Here is a 19,461-nt window from a genome sequence, read left to right as displayed (position 1 = left end):
CCTCCAAATCTGCTCTCTTATTCAGTGCTTTTCCTCTGAGCTTTCCTCTGTAGAAGTGTTTGGTTGAGGGAAGTCTGTCCAGGTTGGAGTTTATGCCCCTCTCAGCAGGAAATCTGTCAGCCATTCGCAATGTGTTTGTGGCTTGCGCATAACTGTGAAAGCACTGGACTGTATATGTGTGCGGCGTCGTGGTGCTACGCTAATAAAAAATACAAAAAAAAACTCCTCACACCTTCCTCATTCCGACCGCCGTTTCGTACTCGCTGCCATGGAGATAAGATAAAACTCACACTGTTTTGGGCTTCCAGAAGAGAAGCAGAACGATCTGAACAAAACTCACGCACGCACACTTTTCACACTATACCAGACAAACCGACACCGGTGGCAAAAAAGAGGAGACTTTAAAGCAATAGTTCATCCAGAAATTGTCTCTTTTACCCTTTATGTTGTTCTTAACAGGAATTATTATTATTATTTTTTTTTTTCCCAAAGAAAGGTGTAAAGTGGGGAGAATATTCTGGTCAACATTTTTATTTAACGAAAGTGAATGAAGACAGGAAAAAAAGGGGAAAAAAACACTAGAAAAAGACATACTTGTCAATTGAGTTCATTAAAAAATGTTTACTTTCATTACATTTTCCAAAACCATTAGTTGTTCATGTTCAAAACGCACATGAAGATGTAATGCATTTTCAGTGAAATTTTAAAATTTTAAAGTCCCTCCATTGAAAGTCAATGCAACCGAAACGATGAAGCTTCCAAAAACTCGAAAGTAATTGTAAAGGTTGTAATATTGTGTGCACCAAAACATTGACACAATTCACATTTGGAATATATAAAACTGATAAAAAACATCTTGACCAATCAAATGCTCTTAACCAATCAAATGCTGTCTGGTAGCTGAAATGTCCCGCCTCCTTCAAGATGCTTCACAATTAATGCACTTGAGCTCAACCACTCTCACAGGCAGAGCGGTGATGAGACAAAACACTATTGGCTGTTTTTTTTACAAAAAGGGGAGGAGCTACACTTCGTCCCACGCTCTCTTCATGTTCCACTTGATTACATCAAACATTGAACAAAAATGCACATTTCAAAGAACTTGGCGGGACCTTTAAATGCCACATAGTGTTTAAAAACTATAAAAGTATGAACGTAGTGAGCGCAAATGAAGCTACAGTGGGGCGCGGCCAACCTTCACCATCTTGTCAGCGTGTGACCGCAACTACCATGTATAACTCCTGGGTAACCAAAAATGGGCAAAGAGGTGGGGTGTGGGCGAAGTGAGAAGTGTCTGGTTTCATTTTAATTAGACTGTTTATTTTCTTTCAGTGAAACACTGATGACTTCGTTATATTTAACTAGTTCCTTTTCTGACTGCATGTTCTTGGTTGTATACTGTATCAATAATGGTTTTACTGAGTTTGGTCTTTTAATAATGCATTGAGCCACAGTAGGGGCCATTCACATTTGACATCTTTTGCGCATGCTAGTTTATTGTTTTACATATTGTGAGCGATGCGCAAGTGACCAGATGTGAACACATTTTCCAGGTGAACCCAATTGAAAACATTTAAAATTTTCAGAATGCCACAAGTGTCATGTCATGTGACTAACTGACCAATCAGCATCACACATTTGGTTTAAGTGCAGAATTGCGGTTCAGAGATATCCTGAAATGTACGATTTGTCAAGCTCTTATTATTTTGACTCCAATGAAAGGAACAACACATGGAGACGCATTGGGTTGGAGCTTGGAAATTGCGGTAAGCATAATTCAGTTTTTATGTTAAAGGTGCAGTATGTAAGTTTGACACCCAGTGGTTGAACTAGGTATTGCACACCTTGTTCAAAACAAATGCAAGTGCAGGTTGCTAGATTGACTACACCAACAGCAGTGTGCCTGACTGTCGAGCCTAAAAGCTGATTTAAGACTGATTTAAACCGTGTTCTAGATAAAAGCAATGGCACGCAATAGAAGGAATATTTTCCATATTAAAGGGAGATTTTGTTCTAACCAACACCTGAAATTTATATTTTTTGCTGAACAACATACAGCTATGACAATGATCACCTCAGGTACACCCCATGTGATTTATTCAGTGTTAAATGTTAAATGAGAGTTTACATGCTATTTTATATGACATGTATTGCCATACTACTGAAAGCAGCAGCAGATATTTTACCTCAGATCTTAAAAAATAAAATAAACTATTTAAGCCAACACATAACTGATTCAGCATGCACATTTAATAATTTTCAAGAGGTGTAATATGTATTAATTAGATTATAAACCTTACCATTTCATTGGTATGCAGTAAGTGCACTATTCTGTGCTTCTGAAAGGCTGTATTTAAATTTGTCGTGTTTTGTCTGGCGCAAACAGACAATTTACTTATCACTGTAAATCTTGTCACGTAGCATGTTGTTAGGACACATGGTTACAATGTAACCTGCTCACCTAATCTTTACATTCCTAAAATTGTTATTATTTGCTAATTAATCACCACCTCATGTGAAACTCTGAATCTGCGTCTCATTTCGGAGTCTGCTACTGTCCACCGGAGGTCGCATTTCGTGCACTGATGTGTACTTTGAGAGCCTTCATGACTGAATCAATGAAATGCACTGTTTTCCACCAAGGCAACATGGGGTGCTTAAATATAATTGGCTTAACAGGCACTGGCTGGGTTATATGACTAAAACAAAGACAGCCGTTCCGGCACGTAATAGACATTTTCAAAGCAGAATATCTAACTTCAGCATTGTTTTTCAGATAAACATGTATGTTTACTATGCATGCTTCTTAAATATCTGCAAACATATTATTGTGTTTTTTTTTGCTTTAGAAGAGTCAAAAACTTACATACAGCACCTTTAATGTTCAGAAATATGATAGCCTTTGCCAAGTTACGTACCTTGCTAAGACTTTCCACACACAATATCAATATTATCTCTGAAAAGTATAATGAATATAACAAAACGAGTAGAAATTAACGCTCTGTCATTTATTCTGAGTAAGATAGCACAGCCGAGATTGCTTAGAAACAGGTGCCAGGAAAGTGCAAGTTGTGAAACGCGTTGGACTTTGGAGGAAACGATTTCCACTCGACTTAATATGCAATATGTGAATGAGGCCTTAAGCTATTTGTTCATGTTAGTAAATATGTAAATTTATTAATTAATGAAACCATATTGTAAAGTGTGAGCAATAATACAATAATATTAATACTGTTTCTTCGGTAATCTAACTACTGAACATGTACCGCAGCAAGTCCTGTAATACATAGAGCTCAGTTTTTTTGACACTTTGCTTTTTTTTTTTCACCTTGACAAATTCGCTCATCTTTTGCATTATAGGAAAGCTTACATAGTCAAATATTCACACTGCATTCTTCTTTTCAGCAGATTAGCCGTTCTTTCACTGTTTGCGTACATGTATTCAAGTGCTGCAGTCTTGGACTTATCAGGTAGTCAAATATTGACACGAGAGAGAGAAGGGGCTCGGCCACTTTGTCACTCACTGACTTTAATAGCGTATGCATGGAAATGTAGTGCAACATATCTGGTGCAGGAATACGACAATGATGTTGTACTAACAGAGGACCAAAAAAGGGAGACAAATAGAGGACGAGAGAGTGGATACTTTGAATATTGAAGATCAGCAATGCATGTTTTACTGAATCATGACGTTAAAATGACTTGTAAAGTTAATTTGATTCAACTATTTTTTTTTTTTGCAGTACTGGCAAGTGAGAGCAAGGCATTTTATTATACCGCCCACAAATATTGTATCACTTTTCACCCATTATTTGAGTTTTGCTTAGTTTTTCCTTGAAGTGTCAGCTTGATGTAGAAGTACAGCCACACACAGACACGCTCGCGCTCACAGACTGCACCACTGTTTCAGATTTACTGCAAACAAGATGCAGTTTTTCCTCGCCCTTCATATAAATAGTCCTATCAGCATAATGATTCCACATCGCACATGCTGACGTGCTTATTTCTTTATTTCTTTTCCATTTCAGATCAATTATTTAGCATCGCTCCATGTTTTTTGCATTTCATTAAATTTACACAGGGAATTGCCTGGATGTTATGAACCTCGTCCCAGTGTCATCAGTTGATGGATGAGGGAAAAAAAAAAGATTTGAAGAGAATGATGGAATGACTTATTAAAAGGTATAACAATGATAACGGAGAACATGTAATTCATGCCAAAAAATGAACATCTGCACTGGTCAAAATATTACAGTAAGTAGTGCCTTTAATGCTTTACTTCAACAGGAAAAAGAACTCAGCATTAATTCTATGTTTCGCACATCAAAAATCATTACAACCCCAATTTTGTTTTTATACAAATAAATATTCAATAAAATATAAGTAAAGTGTTTTTTGTTCACTTAGTAATCATCACAATTAATTTAATAGATTGAAGTTCCTTAAAATGTACCTTTTTCTCATCCTTAGGAATAAAAATACTATGTAAGTCAATAGCCCCCCCCCCAACAACATTCTTCTGTATATCTTCACTTGTGGAGAATGTGTAAATGATGACATCATTTTAACTTCTGGGTTTAACTACCCCTTTAAAACCTGCACATTTTAAAATGTAAATCATCTCCAGAGATGTGTGCGTAAGTGCTCTCATTTTTGCTTCAACGTCTTTTGTGAAATGTAGTATTTTCATTTTTCAACAGCACAATAATACTCAAGAATACCATGATACTGCAGATCAAACCATCACTGATCTACTCTCATTTGAAACCTCACCTGTCATACACCCCCCAAACCGTTCTGAGCTGGGATCGAACCAGCGACTTACCACATGGGAGTTGGTTGCTCTACCAAGGAGGCTAAAGATCATGGCCTCTAGCATCTGTCACTAGAACACCTTTTGAGGTCAGAGGAGTGAGGTTTACCTGCACAGCACTTGACTAGCTGGCCTCTGCTACACTCACCCCCTTAAACTTCACTCCCATCCATATCACGGCACCAATGTAACCTCACTGGTCCTACACCACCCAACCCGCTCCGAGCTGGGATCAAACCTGCAACCTTCGGCATGGGAGTTGGTTGAGAGAAGTGAGGTTTACCTGCACAGCACTTCACTAGCTGGCCTCTGCTACACGTTTCATTCTGGGCATGCAACAGTCTGGGTGGTACACTTCTTTGGGGCTTCTCCACACCGTAACTCTCTCCGATGTGAGAAAAACAGTGAAGGGACTCTCAAAAATAAAGGTACGCAAGGTGTCGTTGGGGTGGTACCTTTTCAAAAGGTACACATTTGTACTTAAAGTGTCCATGTTGGTACATCAAAAGTATATATTAGTACCTAAAAAATTTAAGAGGAACACTTTTGTACTTTTTAGGTTCTAATATGTACCCTTGAGGTATTAATATGGACCTTTTAGGTACAAATATGTACCTTTTTAAAAGGTACCACCCCAGTGACAGCTCGCATTCCTTTATTTCTGAGAGTGTAGACACATCAGAGAACAATACATTTTTCATTTTATCCACAGACCAAGATAGTGTGGACTTCACATTTTTTCAAGTGAATTTCACACTTGATTTTTGTTTTAAGATTTGTTCACTGAAAGGATCTTTAGGGGAACAAAAAATAGTTCTTCCATGGCATCACTGTGAAATTGTTAAAAAAAAAAGACTCATAAAGCGACTGCATTTTGTTCACATTCATAAATGGCAGATTTTAGGGTCAACAGTCAAGTGTAATTTCTAAAGCAGCTACAACTCGTATGACGCTTTGAGCATTCAGTTATATTGTTAGAAAGTATTTCAACACCCAATTCACAGTTGAGGTCGAGGTTTGGTTTAGTCTGTAATAATAATAATTGGCTTTATTTAGGAACAATAGAAGTCGATTGGAAGGCCAAACAGGGATGGTGGAGAAAATGTGTGTTGGCCGTACAAGCGTAAGGTTTTATTCCCAGCTAAAACAAGGGTAGACTAATGACACGCAGTGTAATTGAACCTGTAAATCCAGCTCTAACTCCTCACCGCTCTCTCTCTGATCCTCTTACACATCTTGCCATCTTAAACATGAGTCACACAGCAGAAATCAGCTTACTGGTTCACACACATGCACACACGCACACACACACTCACTTTCTCTACAGCCCTCCTACATGCATAATCAACCCTGCCACTATTACACCATTAATAAAAAAATATTAGTGCATTAGCAGTTTGTCTTACTTCTGAACATTTGGCATGGAAACACATTGGTGTTCTTAACTAAATGTTCTCTAGTTTGTCAGGTTTGTAAGCTTTTTATATCATGTACAATTTGTACTGTTCAGACATTGGTGAGATACTTTTAAATACCAATTTCATGCATGTATTTGATTAAAATATTTGAAAGTATTATAAAGTTGCAATTTTTATTATCAGTTTTAAAATATTACAGGTTTCTAGGTATAAATAATATATTGTATGATGGAAAAAAGTCACAATGTCCATCAGACATCATGTGAATGTGTTGATTTGATAATCAAAAACGTGTTATTAATGTGTTAGAAGATGTTGTTTAATGAATCTAAATAAAATAATTAGCTAAATATTACACAATTATATTACTAATAGTATTATAACATTAGTAATGCAGTCATGATAGTAATACTAATAAATATTAGATATGAAATGATATTATCATTTATACAAAAGTTCTGTCTGGTTCTCGAATCTGATTGGCTGACAGCCGTGAGATATTAAAGTATTATCAGCACTCATACAGCCTCTTCACCCTTGTGTATTACTCCGCCCACACAATTGGCAAGCAGAGGACTACAGAGTGACAAAATTGCTGCTGTTGGACAACATAATGTACTTTTGAGGCTTTTTTAGATAAGAATGTAGTTTAGATTGCTACTCTGTTTATTTATAAGAACAATGCCTATTTTAAATTGTTATAATTTCAAAGACTCAGCGCGTTTGGCGGCCAGCCTGTCATACTGAGCAGAGCAAAGACAATTGATGTTCTGCCACAAGATGGCGACAGAGACCGCAGAAGTCCTTAGGGGAGAAAAACAGCATTTTTTCAGCGTATGTTTCAAACTATAGTTAAACAAATTATGTATTAGGTAAATGACATTCTAAGTCGATCTCTCTCTTCTTTGTGTTGTAGTGCTGTATTTATACCAGTAATCTGAAAGTGTTTGCTTTGCTCTGGCTTTTTCGAGGTTAATTATTGTGATCTCCCGATTAGCAACAGAGAAATGCTGGGAAATGTCTCTAGACTGATGGGATTTCATGCTGTTCAGTCTTATAATCTTAAAATGTGATCAAAATCACCTGTTTTGTCATTATTGTAGACATTACACAAGAGAATCATTCAAATTAGCTCTAAAGTGACGTTAGTGAATGAGCAACGGTTTCTGCTGTTCTGATTATCAGCTGCAGATGTGAATGAATGGTGGAAGAAAGTACGTAGTTCCTCTTACTAAAAGGTTTTTGAGACTCTTCGTGTTTGATATTTTTTTTATATACACGATTATGCTGTCGAGCTGTTGAATAAACGCAATATCACACGAGTAGCAGTGCGATATGGCTGTATATCGCCACTGGTGGGATACTAAGGCACTCGGCCTGCTGCCTCAAGCCAATGCATGCCTCCCACCAGTGGCGATATACAGCCATATCGCACTGCTACTCATGTGATATTGCTCATATAAATAATATTGTTAATACCAAAACTTTAATAAAACAAATTTACATGAAGTGAATTTACATGAAGTGAATTTTCTAAAATTCGATGATATTATAAAAAAAAAATTTGAAAATCTAAAAAAAAATACCTATTGCATATTAAAACCATTAAGTAAATACAAATACTAAAATAGCACTGCATTAAAGGCACAAATCCAGCTAATATTACATTACATAAGCTCTCAGTGATATCAATGATATCAAAATTAGTGAGCAAAATTATACACATTTTATATTAAATCAAATGGACTATTGCTCATTTAATTCTTTCATGTGCTAAGTCCTAAGACTCTAAATATTCACACATCACATAGATCACTTTAATAATCTTTTTTTTTAATCATGTTTGACCATGAAAACAGAGGGCAACATTTGCTTTCATTATATCACACAAAAAATAAAAAAACAGCCTTCTTAGTGGCCTTCCTTTATTTCACAACACAGCAGAAGTCTATTAGACTCATCGAGATAAACCAGAGGGCTGCATGTTTGCCTCGCTCACGCTGAAGCAGATCATTCGAATTTTTTTAACTCGATTGATGCGCCAGCTAATCTTTAAGCAAAGAGTGTCAGAGTCAGTTTGCCGGAGCTGGAAGTGTGACCTTCTGTTAATCCATTAAAGCCACTGGTTAATCAATTAGGCTGGAAGTCACGGTCAGCCAAAACAATGTTGCACAACAGAGAAAGGGGGGAAAAATGCCTCCAAACTAGAGATGGCCAATATCTATTTTGTTTGGGATATACCAATTAAAATTGCCCCCCACAATAAGATTTAGTCTTCCCAGATAACATGCAATCTGGAAGTGGTTTGGTAAGGATTGTACAGTGGGACAAAACAACGATCTGTGCAATGAATAAATGCACTACAGTCGCATGTGTGTGAGCCTGTTTGCAAACAAGTAGATTTATTAACATGCTTTCACTCCGATTTCAATCCTTACCACTAATTGAGTGATTGGATAACTTCTTTATGTGATCAGGCATGGTTTTATATCACAGTATAACGTTATTGTTATAATGTTATACAGTGTTAATTAGCATTAGGTTACAAATGAAGAGTTCAGATGCAAAAACCTCCAAGTGCCATCTGAAATTTTCTTCTGAAATGAGCATTTTTCTATGGCTCCTGTATGTAGGCTCAGTAATTTCACTTTTATGAAAAGAATAGACACTTTTCATTGCGTTTAAAGTGAAGAAGAAAAAAAATATGAACATAATAAAAATGCATGTTTTAGAAGAATATTTCAAATGGCACTTCTTATAAAAACATACAGAATGGCTTAAAGAACACAGGTAAACCAGATGTTGACGCAATCTTGTGTTTATTGATATTTTTGATCAGTTTAGCCATATACTGTATATCTTTTTTTACTGGACTACAACATTTATTTCTGTAATAACAGCCTGATTTCATGAGGAGACGTTACTATTTTAAGTATTCATTCATTCATTTTCTTTTCGGCTTAGTCCCTTTATTAATCTGGGGTCGCCACAGCAGAACGAACCACCAACTTATCCAGCATATGTTTTACGCAACCGATGCCTTTCCAGCTGCAACCCATCACTACAGACAATTTAGCCTACCCAATTCACCTATAGCACATGTGGGGGACTTGAGGAAACCCACGCGAACACGGGGAGAACATGCAAACTCCACACAGAAATGCCAACTGACTCAGCAAAGGCTTGAACCAGCGACCTTCTTGCTTGAGGTGAACGTGCTACCCACTGTGTCACCGTGCAGCCCTATTTTTTTCGTATTGTCAGAAAGTTTACGTCATTTATTCATTAGAAAACATAAAATTTTTAAAGGCAGACATGCCTCTAAACCCAACCATCATTGGGGATAAGCAAATGATACTTAAATGTAGGAATGAGAGCATACAAATTCATACAAATTGGTCACTAAATAAAAAAGTTAAATATTTGGCATGAGATTGCTTTGGGAATATATGTGGAATGAACCAGAAACCATGTGCTTCATAGATGTTTGTGAGTGTTACATTCACGTCTTTTACAGTGTGTCTTGTTTTAGCGTAATTCCACCTCATCGATGTCAGTTCCAAAGCAATGGACCAATCAGAAAAACTCGTAGATGCAGCAAGTGTTGCAAGCTTTTGTTTACTGTAAGCAAGTTGGCATGACAACTTATTTATTTGTTGGCAACATGGCGGAAGCCACACCAAGAAAAAAAAAAAAACATTCCTGAGTCTCATTTTTTAGACACAAACACATTCTGTGTGATGAGCCCTAATAGTTCCAAATCACTCAATGATTTCAATTAATTCACAGCTTTTATACATGTCCATAAAGCATGTTTACACTGAACATCAGTTAGAATGGAAAAACGTGTTTGGTTTGAATAAACCCCAAGAAACTAGACACTACACACACAGGAGCTGTTTAAGGACAAACATTTTTTGAATAATGTCTTTAAGGCTGTGTGTCCACTGAAGTGTTTTTGTGCTGCCAAAATGCAAAACAGCAGCACAGCATTTTTTCAGTTGGTTGCTATGATACAGAGTATCATACTGTGGAATTTGTATTGGTATTGTGCCACCCCTTTTCAGCTGTGATTGGATGACTTGCTCAAAAGTGACACTAATATTTTTTCAACTTGCAACTGCTAAAAAAAAAAAAAAAGGAGAATGCTCAGTGTTGTTCATAAAACGCTCAAAAATGCCTCATAAAACAGAAAACAAATGCTCAGCTGGAAGAAAAAACATTTCGGTGGACATGCAGCTTTAGGGGTCGATAAAACCGAATGCACTTTTACGTTCCAAAAACACGAGGCACACATCACAAAAAAAAAACGTGGTGCACTTTTTTTTATGTCACTAGGCAACCACTGAATCAGCTGTGTATTGTGCGCGAGTGATGTTGTTATAATTGTAATATTTAATAATATTGTGATATTCAAGATTTGTAAAGTTATTCAGCTTTGGATAACTTGAAACGGAGACCACTAGTCTCTCCTCCATATTCAAAAGTCTCTAGTCATCTTGACAACACAAACACGACTGTCACCTCAACTGAAACACCGCCACTGCTTTCATTTGATTGGAGAATGAAAAAGACATGACTGACATAATGTGGTTTTTCTACTCGCTGTGAGTGCACAGCGCACAATGGCAAAAACTCGAGGCACAGCATACGGTTAAAACGAGAGGCGTGCAGGGCACATAAGCAGCACCCAAAATGCTTGTGGCCATTAGGAAACCATTCAAAAGATACACCTCACAGTGCAAAAAGCCTGTTTGGTGTGATAGCCCCCTTAGTGTAGTATCTATAGAATAAGAAGAACAACTAACTTATCTCTGTTGAATTAATAGAAAATAATTCAAACCAGCTTCAAACATGACCACATCACCTCATCAACAATACAGAAAACACAGTGCTATAGTTTTAAGCTCACATCACTCATCCCTACTTCAAACAGACGCTTGTGGGACATTGCGGGATTGTTCGGACACCTCCGCATCGGTGACAAGAGAAAGGGGAATCCAAGCATGTAATCAATCGATACTTGCTGGAAACCTCTAGACCTCTTATACTGATACACATTGACACAGCGGCTAAAGTGGATCAATGAACGCTCCGGTGTGAAGGGCAGGGAGACGCACCTCCATTGAGAAAGATGAACTGAGCCCAGAGACTCTAGTCACTGATTCCATCTGACTTGGCCGGTGTAAGCAGCACCTATTGATTTTCCAATCAACTACAAGGCCAGGGTTCACACAAATACACACACAGACAGATATACTCTGCCACTTGAGCTAGGAAGTGTGCTACTCAAGAAAACTGCTACCTTGTTTGAACACACACACACACACACACACACAAAGCACTCCTGGCAGAATCATTTTGCTGCCTTTAGAGGGAATTGGAGAAAGTGGGAAAGCTTTTGTTCACTATCACTCTGGATTTATCACACACATAAACACACATATGTAAGGTGTGAGTTATTAAGGAGGGCTGAATAGCAGGATGAGGACTTGAGTCATCAAATGGAAAAGGTTTTAATGATTGTAGTGCACTTTGGCGGCCCACTGATGTTTATAAAAGCATTAGTAGTGGTGTTGTTAGTGTAAAAAAAGTGTCAAAAATGTTGGAATTAAAATAGAGCTAAAATTTTTAAAAAATAATAATAATATGTTGTGAATAAAAATTAAATAAATGTGTGTATATATGGTTATTAATATTTTAAAATACACTAATAGTAAACAATACAAATTTTATAGTTGTCAATAAATCAAAGGCGAGAAATCCCATTTAAATATTGTACATAGAAAGCATAATGAATGCACGGAAAGTGATACTTTTGTACAATAATTAAGTAGTGTGTCACTATATGGGTAAAATAAGGTCAAGTATATAGGTCAAGTGTATATATTTATACACTCGATGTAAAGTTAAAGTCAGAATTATTAGCCCCCTTTTGAATTTTGTTTTCTTTTTTAAATATTTCCCAAATGATGTTTAACAGAGCAGGGAATTTTTCACAGTATGTCCGATAACATTTTATTTCTTCTGAAGAAAGATCTTATTTGTTTTACTTCAGCTAGAATAAAAGCAGTTTTTATAAAAAAAAAAATAAAATAAAACATTTTAAGGTCAATATTACACACAGCCCCTTTAAGCTATATAATTTTCGATAGTCTACAGAACAAACCGTTAAACAATAACTTGCCTAATTACCCTATCCTGCCCAGTTAACCTAATTAACCTATGTAAGCCTTTAATTGTCACTTTAAGCAGAATACTAGTGTCTTGAAAAATATCTAGTCAAATATTATGTACTGTCATCATGGCAATAATAAAATAAATCAGTTATTAAAACTTATGTTTAGAAATGTGTTGAGGAAATATGTAGGGGCTAATTATTCAGGGGAGATAATAATTCTGACATCAACTGCATATACTATTTACTATTTGGACTGAAGGACATTTTAGTGGATGTCTCTCAATCAAGCTAAATAAAATGTATTCTGTATGGATTGTGGTGTTTTCAGACCATATGGAATGTAGGATCTGATTTTCTTAGGTTGAATTTTGCAACACAAAATGAATTCAGATAGTTTATCTGATTGTGTGAACATTTGTTTAACAGTTTGGCGTCTGAAAAACATCCTTTTAAACCAGTCCTTTGAATGATATGTCAAATAAAACAAACTGGCACAAAATCACAGGTGCAACAAGCTTTCTTGTACAGATTTAGGAAACAACTTAACAGATTTGAAATCAGCGGTTTCTTTAGAAGTGTCTTACCTGGGACGATAGAGACCGTGTCCTTCTCCCAGGACACCACACTGACGTACTCCTGCACAGCAGAGGGGATGAGGCACTTGAAGACGGCCACGTTGCCCCGCATTGACCTTTGGTCCGCCACGCGAACCGTGTATGGTTCCCTGAACACTGTTCACAATGAAGCAGAAGAAATCATTACAGTATATTATATATTATTAAACAATTAGTAATGAACAATTACACTTACAATTCTTACTAATTCTCATTAAATTGCGAATTTGAAAATAATTTAAACCTTTAAATGCCATGTTGTAACTGAGATATTTAAAGTGTAAAATTTAGGCATACACAATGAAACAGATGTAACAGAATAATGTAAAATATAACATCACAGTAATTAAAAAAAAATAAAAAATAATCATATATATATATATATATATGATTGATTCATAATGGTACTCCATGCACATTCAGGTTCAGTTTTGCCATTTTAGAAAAGGCTTTAAACATCAGAAAAAATGAATACATGCATGCCTACATACATACATGCTTGTAAAAAAGCCATTCTGAAGTTTAAATTTCTTATTAAAAACATTTTTAGATTTTTTTTTTTATTATTAAAATTGCACGTGTCTGCTCCAGCTCAAAACAAACCTGTAAAATTAATTACTAATTACTTTACTTACTTATACCAAAATGTTATTTTAAAGCGAAAAATATGAATCCAAAATTGCTTAACATATGCATTTTGATAAACAATTCGGAGGAAACAATACTGTATTTTGAGCCAGAAACTGTATCTTTTTTTTATTTAAAGAGGTGTTCAAGAGTTCAGGAAGTGGCCTTTTTATAAATCACGGTTGCAATTCATGCAGACGGCAGTGAGTGGACGCCACCGCACAGCCTCTGGAGCTGTCAGAAACATTTGCCCCCGCTAAAGGGACCCTTTCTGCACCTGACAACCGGAACCTGGTCCCAAAAAATCAATAGACGACGAGCAAACACACAAAGCGAGCCGAGTACGAAGATGTTATTTATGGGTGAGGAGATCCTCCTACGGTAAAGGGCAACAGGGGAGCGTGAACAGATTAAAGGAGGCGCTGAATTTCATTTTAATTTCAGGGACTCAATTTGTTTTGTGTCTTTCATCAACATCTATTTACTTACAGATTTTAATTTCTCCCTGGCTTCTTTGGGGAAGTAATGCTAGACGCCAAGCAAGGGCATCTCATTCACGAACATGACGCCGCAAATTTGATCACGCAGTTGGGGGATGTTTTCAGAGTGGGAATTGCAATTGGATTCCACGGCCAATTCAACTATGCAGCTTTTCCAGCCCATCAGAGAAGAGAGCGATCATAAGAATTCATGAAACGTGGCAATCACCCGCTCCGAGGCCACCCGCTCCTGTCTCACTTTCACTCACTACCTCTATTTCTATATATAATTAACGCTTGGCTTGAGGGTGAATTTCCTTGGTCATTAATAACGCTTTCTGCCAGGTGCCAGTGTCACCCACAGCGAGGCGAATCAGTGTCCTTGTCTGATGGTTAAGCCATGAATCGCTGAGGCCAGCCATTATATTCCTTCTTTATAAATATTTAACCTGTTTATAAAGAAATATGTAAATGAACGATTGAGTCAGTTCAAATTGTCTGTGCGTATTTGCCCGGTGTTAACTAACCAGCTTCTTACTGATGCAGATGAGATCCGAATCAATAGAACAAATCAATAAAACTCCCTATTACACCCAGGACTCCATAGTCTACAAATAATCATTTATTCAGTCATTGATTGACTGCGAGTCTCGGGACTTATTGGATTTCTGAAGATAAACTAACTCAAAGTGGGCGTATTAGCTAGTTTTATTTTCAGCTCTACTTGGCCTGCGCTACACCTGGCTGTGGAATGTTGTTTTACAGTGGTTTGGAGAGGTGTAAACAAGCCCGAACATCTCTAAGGCTTCAATAATGCATGCGTAAAATTCACAGACGTATTTGCAGACAACAATAGCAGAGAGCATTTTTTTTATGGGCAAATGACTCTGTCTTCATGTGCGGCATCATTAGAATGTTACTGATGCCTGACTATACTCATCGGTTGCTTGGAAACGGACTGACACACGGGCTGGTGCTCTCTTTCTCCTTTTGCGCACACCAGGAGGACTGAGTCCTGTATCACTATCATTTAAATAATTAACTCTAGAGAAACCAAATACCGTATTTACTTATTCATGACGCGAGACATATGAAAAAAAGAGGGGAAAAGGACCAAATTGAATAAAAATGAGGTGGTGAATGGTTCTCATTTCTGTAATGGTGAAAGAAAAATGAACATGACCTATCAGGAGGAAGGAAACCAAAGAAACAAAGGGCTGAGAGAAAAGAATTGTAGGTTTGTGTCACAGTGTTCATGTGAACTCATCACACAATGGCTGAGCTTAAACTTGACTTTAGACCAGCTCAACAAATGCTGTAGGATAGGATACTTTATAGCAGGGATCACCAATCTTGGTCCTGGAGGGCCGGTGTCCCTGCAGGGTTTAGCTCCAACTTGCCATAACACACCTGCCTGGATGTTTCAAGTATACCTAGTAAAACCTTGATTAGCTTGCTGAGGTGTGTTTGATTAGGGTTGGAGCTAAAATCTGCCGGACACCAGCCCTCCAGGAACAAGTTTGATGACCCCTGCTCTATAGGATAGGATGTAGGAGGCTCTGTTTCTCTTAAGCATGCTATCATGTTTTAAAGATTGTACTGTATAATTTGTAGGTTAATACAGAATAGCTTCTGTTAAGTGACAGTTACATTTTAGTGTGTAATTTAAGACCCTGTTGTCTTTATACTCTTTTCAATAGTCTACGTCCCAGATTTCAAACAGACAGATGGTGTAAAAAGCAAACAGAGACAGAAATTTCTAGGTAGGTAGGTAGGTAGGTAGGTTGGTTGGTAGGAAGGTAAGAAGATAGATAGATAGATAGATAGATAGATAGATAGATAGATAGATAGATAGATAGATAGATAGATAGATAGATAGATAGATAGATAGATAGATAGATAGATAGATAGATAGATAGATAGATAGATAGATAGGTAGGTAGGTAGGTAGGTAGGTAGGTAGGTAGGTAGATTCAGGTTGTATCAGAAATAATTGCTATTCTAATATTGCAACACCATAAAAGCCTAAATGAGAAGTAAACAGTGAGTGCAAGGAGGAACACACACACTCATATGAAGCCCTCATAGGGAGATTTTCATAAATGTAGAGCTATCCACACAGGTGCCCGTGCTATTATTGGCACAGGATCAGCATGCAGGAGAGTGGGTGAGAAAGGAGGAGGAGGGAGAGAAAGAGAGAGAGAGAGAGAGACGCATGGGGGGGATGGTGTCATACAGTGAGCTGTCAGCTGTCATCATTCTCCAGTGCCACCTGAGACATTCAGCGCCACACCCTGCCCCTCCCCTCACCGTACCCATGGTAACCTTTCAGTGCCAGCATCTGATTGGCTGGTGAGGGAGCCCCAGTGTTGGGTTCCTCAGGGCTCTGTGTGGGTTGCTAGGTCCACTAGCAGTTTTGCTGCATCTCAGCACTTAATTGATTAATTAGTGTAATTATTTGAGGCGAAAGTCACCCCCGTCTTGTCGCCGGTTGGAGGGTAATTTCATTCCATCCTCTGAGACTTTAATGTTAATGCGGCTAAGGTGGAAAAATTGTGTGGACTAAATTCGCCTGCATTCTTATCAAAAAGGTTCTTAATTTGCATTTAAGTTTTCATAATTTTTTGTGTTTTTGGAATAAATGTTTTTCATTGAAATCCACCCATATTAAAGTGTGTGTCTTTTAAGAATGTTCACTGAAAGGTTCTTTGGGGAACCCATTATTGTGTACTATGTAATATTTAAGAATATGTGGCTATAATTAAGAAATTTTAAGTTACATTACATATAAATGTGTGAGATCACCCTAACTGGGGTTATTTCTGGGAAATTCAGAGTAGGTGAGTGTGTATGTGTGTGAGATGGGAACTCTAGCTTAGAGGACAGATGGAGACTGGGAGACAGGAGGGACACTGGCACTGCGCAGGCTGGCATAAAAGTGTGTGTGTGTGTCTGTATGTAGGGAGGTGTATGGATATCCCTCGCTGTTGCTGGGCGTCCAGCCCCACTCACGAGCAGTGACCTTGGCACCGAGTGGGAGGGTCAGTCAGCCAACTGTCTGTAGCGTTTGCGCCCGTCTGTGCACTGCTTTTTAAAGCAGCCAGGTCAACAGGCCGGCCACTGGGACATCCATTTGGCACTTACATTCTTATTTAGGTTAGCAATATGGCGGGCGATACTTCTGCTGTTACTGCAGATGTTAAGCTAAGAACTAATGTTCCACCTGTAACGTCACATGCCCCCCTCTGTCACTGCACCAACATTAACTATGCTCTTTTCTGCAAGCAATATGGTCTGAGAAATCCCTGCAAGTGTCCAGATTATGGGTAAATGCTATAGGTTCCCTAATTGATGGCACACTGTTATCATATGTATATCAAGTTGTCATTTGGTAAACACTTTATATACAAATGGACTAAAGATATGATCCATGGAATCAACAACCACCTTTCTGTTGCCATCCCTGACCTTTACACAGTATCAATACATCACCATATAAATACAGTATGTATAGACAGACTGATGGGTTAAATCAGATCTTACCTGCTTTGACACGGATGCTAGGGCTGCGGATCTTGCCGGCCTGGTTCTCGGCAGTGCAGAAGTAGTCATTATCATGAATGAAGCTGTTGAAGGCAGACGGGGAGAAGGGGTAGAGCTGCAGCGTGCCGTTGGCGTGAACGTGGCGGATGTGTGGCACGTCGTAGATGTCGTCGCCAGTGGCCAGGTACCAGCGGAGGACGGCATGGGGGGCGCCACCCGCAGGACAGGGCAGGGACACCCCCACTGAGCTGGAGAAGGTCACTCTCTGCAGGGAAGCATTCACAAAGTACAGCCGCGTCGAGACCACATCCTCGCTGTGCACTGGAAGAGAGACAACATGGTAAGTTGAAAAGTGACCAAAGAGTTTAGGTTTTATATCAACACCTGGACTTTTAAAGGGGCCAATGCATACTTGTCCATTTGGGTTCTAGTACTTTAAAATGAGAAGACCATCATAATGGAAGCACTATGTGTCATTCTGGCAAACATCCACCTGCCATTCAGGTCTGTTAAACTGCATGCCTTACCATCATCTGATTGGATAAGGCCAGAGATGTTCCTATTGGGTCAGCACAACTCAATTCAGAATTAGAAAATCAATCACTAGATTGGGAAGATGATGCAACCAAAATTGTCCTTCATCTCATTATTGTCTGTCATTTTTGCAAGAGTGCTGTCTGTATGGGTGAGATGGGATGTGAAGGTAACTATTATAATCTAAACTGAACTACAATGTTATGACGGGTTGTAAGAAATTAACTATTGTAGTTAGTCCCAAAAAAGACACATTATATCACACAGATAGTGGAATAATCACATTGATTTGTCGAAGATCAGAGTTTTGCTGTTAATAATAAACATGGCACCTGCAAATTATAATAAATATATTTTTATTGATTTGTTTACAAATGTTTGATTTAATCTTGCTTGTGTAATGCCCTGGGAGTCATTTTCAATGTACACAGGCAGCATGGGGGAGCTAAGGAAAGTTAGCCCAATGCTAAACTGTTATGTTGCCTAGACAACAATGTTACTTGTAGCTGCTTTACTTTAATTGTAAGTTGGGTTGTTGGGGGAATTAAAGCCAACCTAACATTAGGTAGCGAAATGGGGCAATTCTTATTAGCTGGCCTTCGTTAACCTCATCCCCTTAAACTTCACTTCCATCCTGTTTGTGGCACCAACTTTACCTCTCTGGTTCTGTTCACATCACACCAAGTGGGATTCTAACTGGAGTTTTCAACATATTAAGCAGGCTTGCAAATAAAGTTTCTAAAGGACATAGCCTGAATAACAGGTATGTCCAAACTCAGTCCTGGAGGGCCTCTGTCCGGCAGAGTTATCCCTGACTTGCCTCAATGCACCTGTCTGAAAGTTCCAATAAGCCTAGTAAGAGCTTGATTAGCTGGTTCAGGCATATTTAATTATGGTCAAAGGTAAGGCCCAATCCCAGTTCTACCTTTTACCCCTTCCACTTCCCCCTACTCTTTGCTTTTTATGTTTTCACCTGAAGGGGCATGGGTATCCCTATTCTCTTTAACTCGCAGGTGTAGGGGTAAGGTCTCTTTAAGTGGAAGTGTTATATAGCCTTTTAAATGAAGATTTTTCTGGACCATATTACAAACGAAAGGGTGTAGTAAATTTTCTTTAATACAACAGAAACATGGCTGCAAAAGTGAGCAAGGCTGCTTTTTTACATTTATAATGATGTGAATTTGTCACGATCATGATCTTCAAATAAACATTAATAAAAAAGAACCAAATTTCGTTAATGAAATGACTGCTG

General features: G+C 38.0%; 1 protein-coding gene across 2 annotated transcripts in view; it reads right to left on the bottom strand.

The window, feature by feature from the left end:
- LOC130242272 (cell adhesion molecule DSCAML1) overlaps positions 1-19,461 on the bottom strand; it is a 163,505-nt gene that overhangs the window by 126,290 nt on the left and 17,754 nt on the right. For both annotated transcript variants that reach the window (XM_056474324.1, XM_056474325.1), the window contains exons 2-3: positions 17,676-17,996; positions 12,997-13,143 (exon numbers count right to left, since the gene is read on the bottom strand). In XM_056474324.1, coding sequence (XP_056330299.1) covers positions 12,997-13,143; positions 17,676-17,996 — 468 coding nt within the window. The remainder of the gene's footprint in view (positions 1-12,996; positions 13,144-17,675; positions 17,997-19,461) is intronic.

Source organism: Danio aesculapii, chromosome 15 (genome assembly GCF_903798145.1).
Source record: "Danio aesculapii chromosome 15, fDanAes4.1, whole genome shotgun sequence".
In the NCBI taxonomy this organism is placed as follows: Eukaryota; Metazoa; Chordata; class Actinopteri; order Cypriniformes; family Danionidae; genus Danio; species Danio aesculapii.
This window is presented reverse-complemented; position numbering and strand designations above follow the sequence as displayed.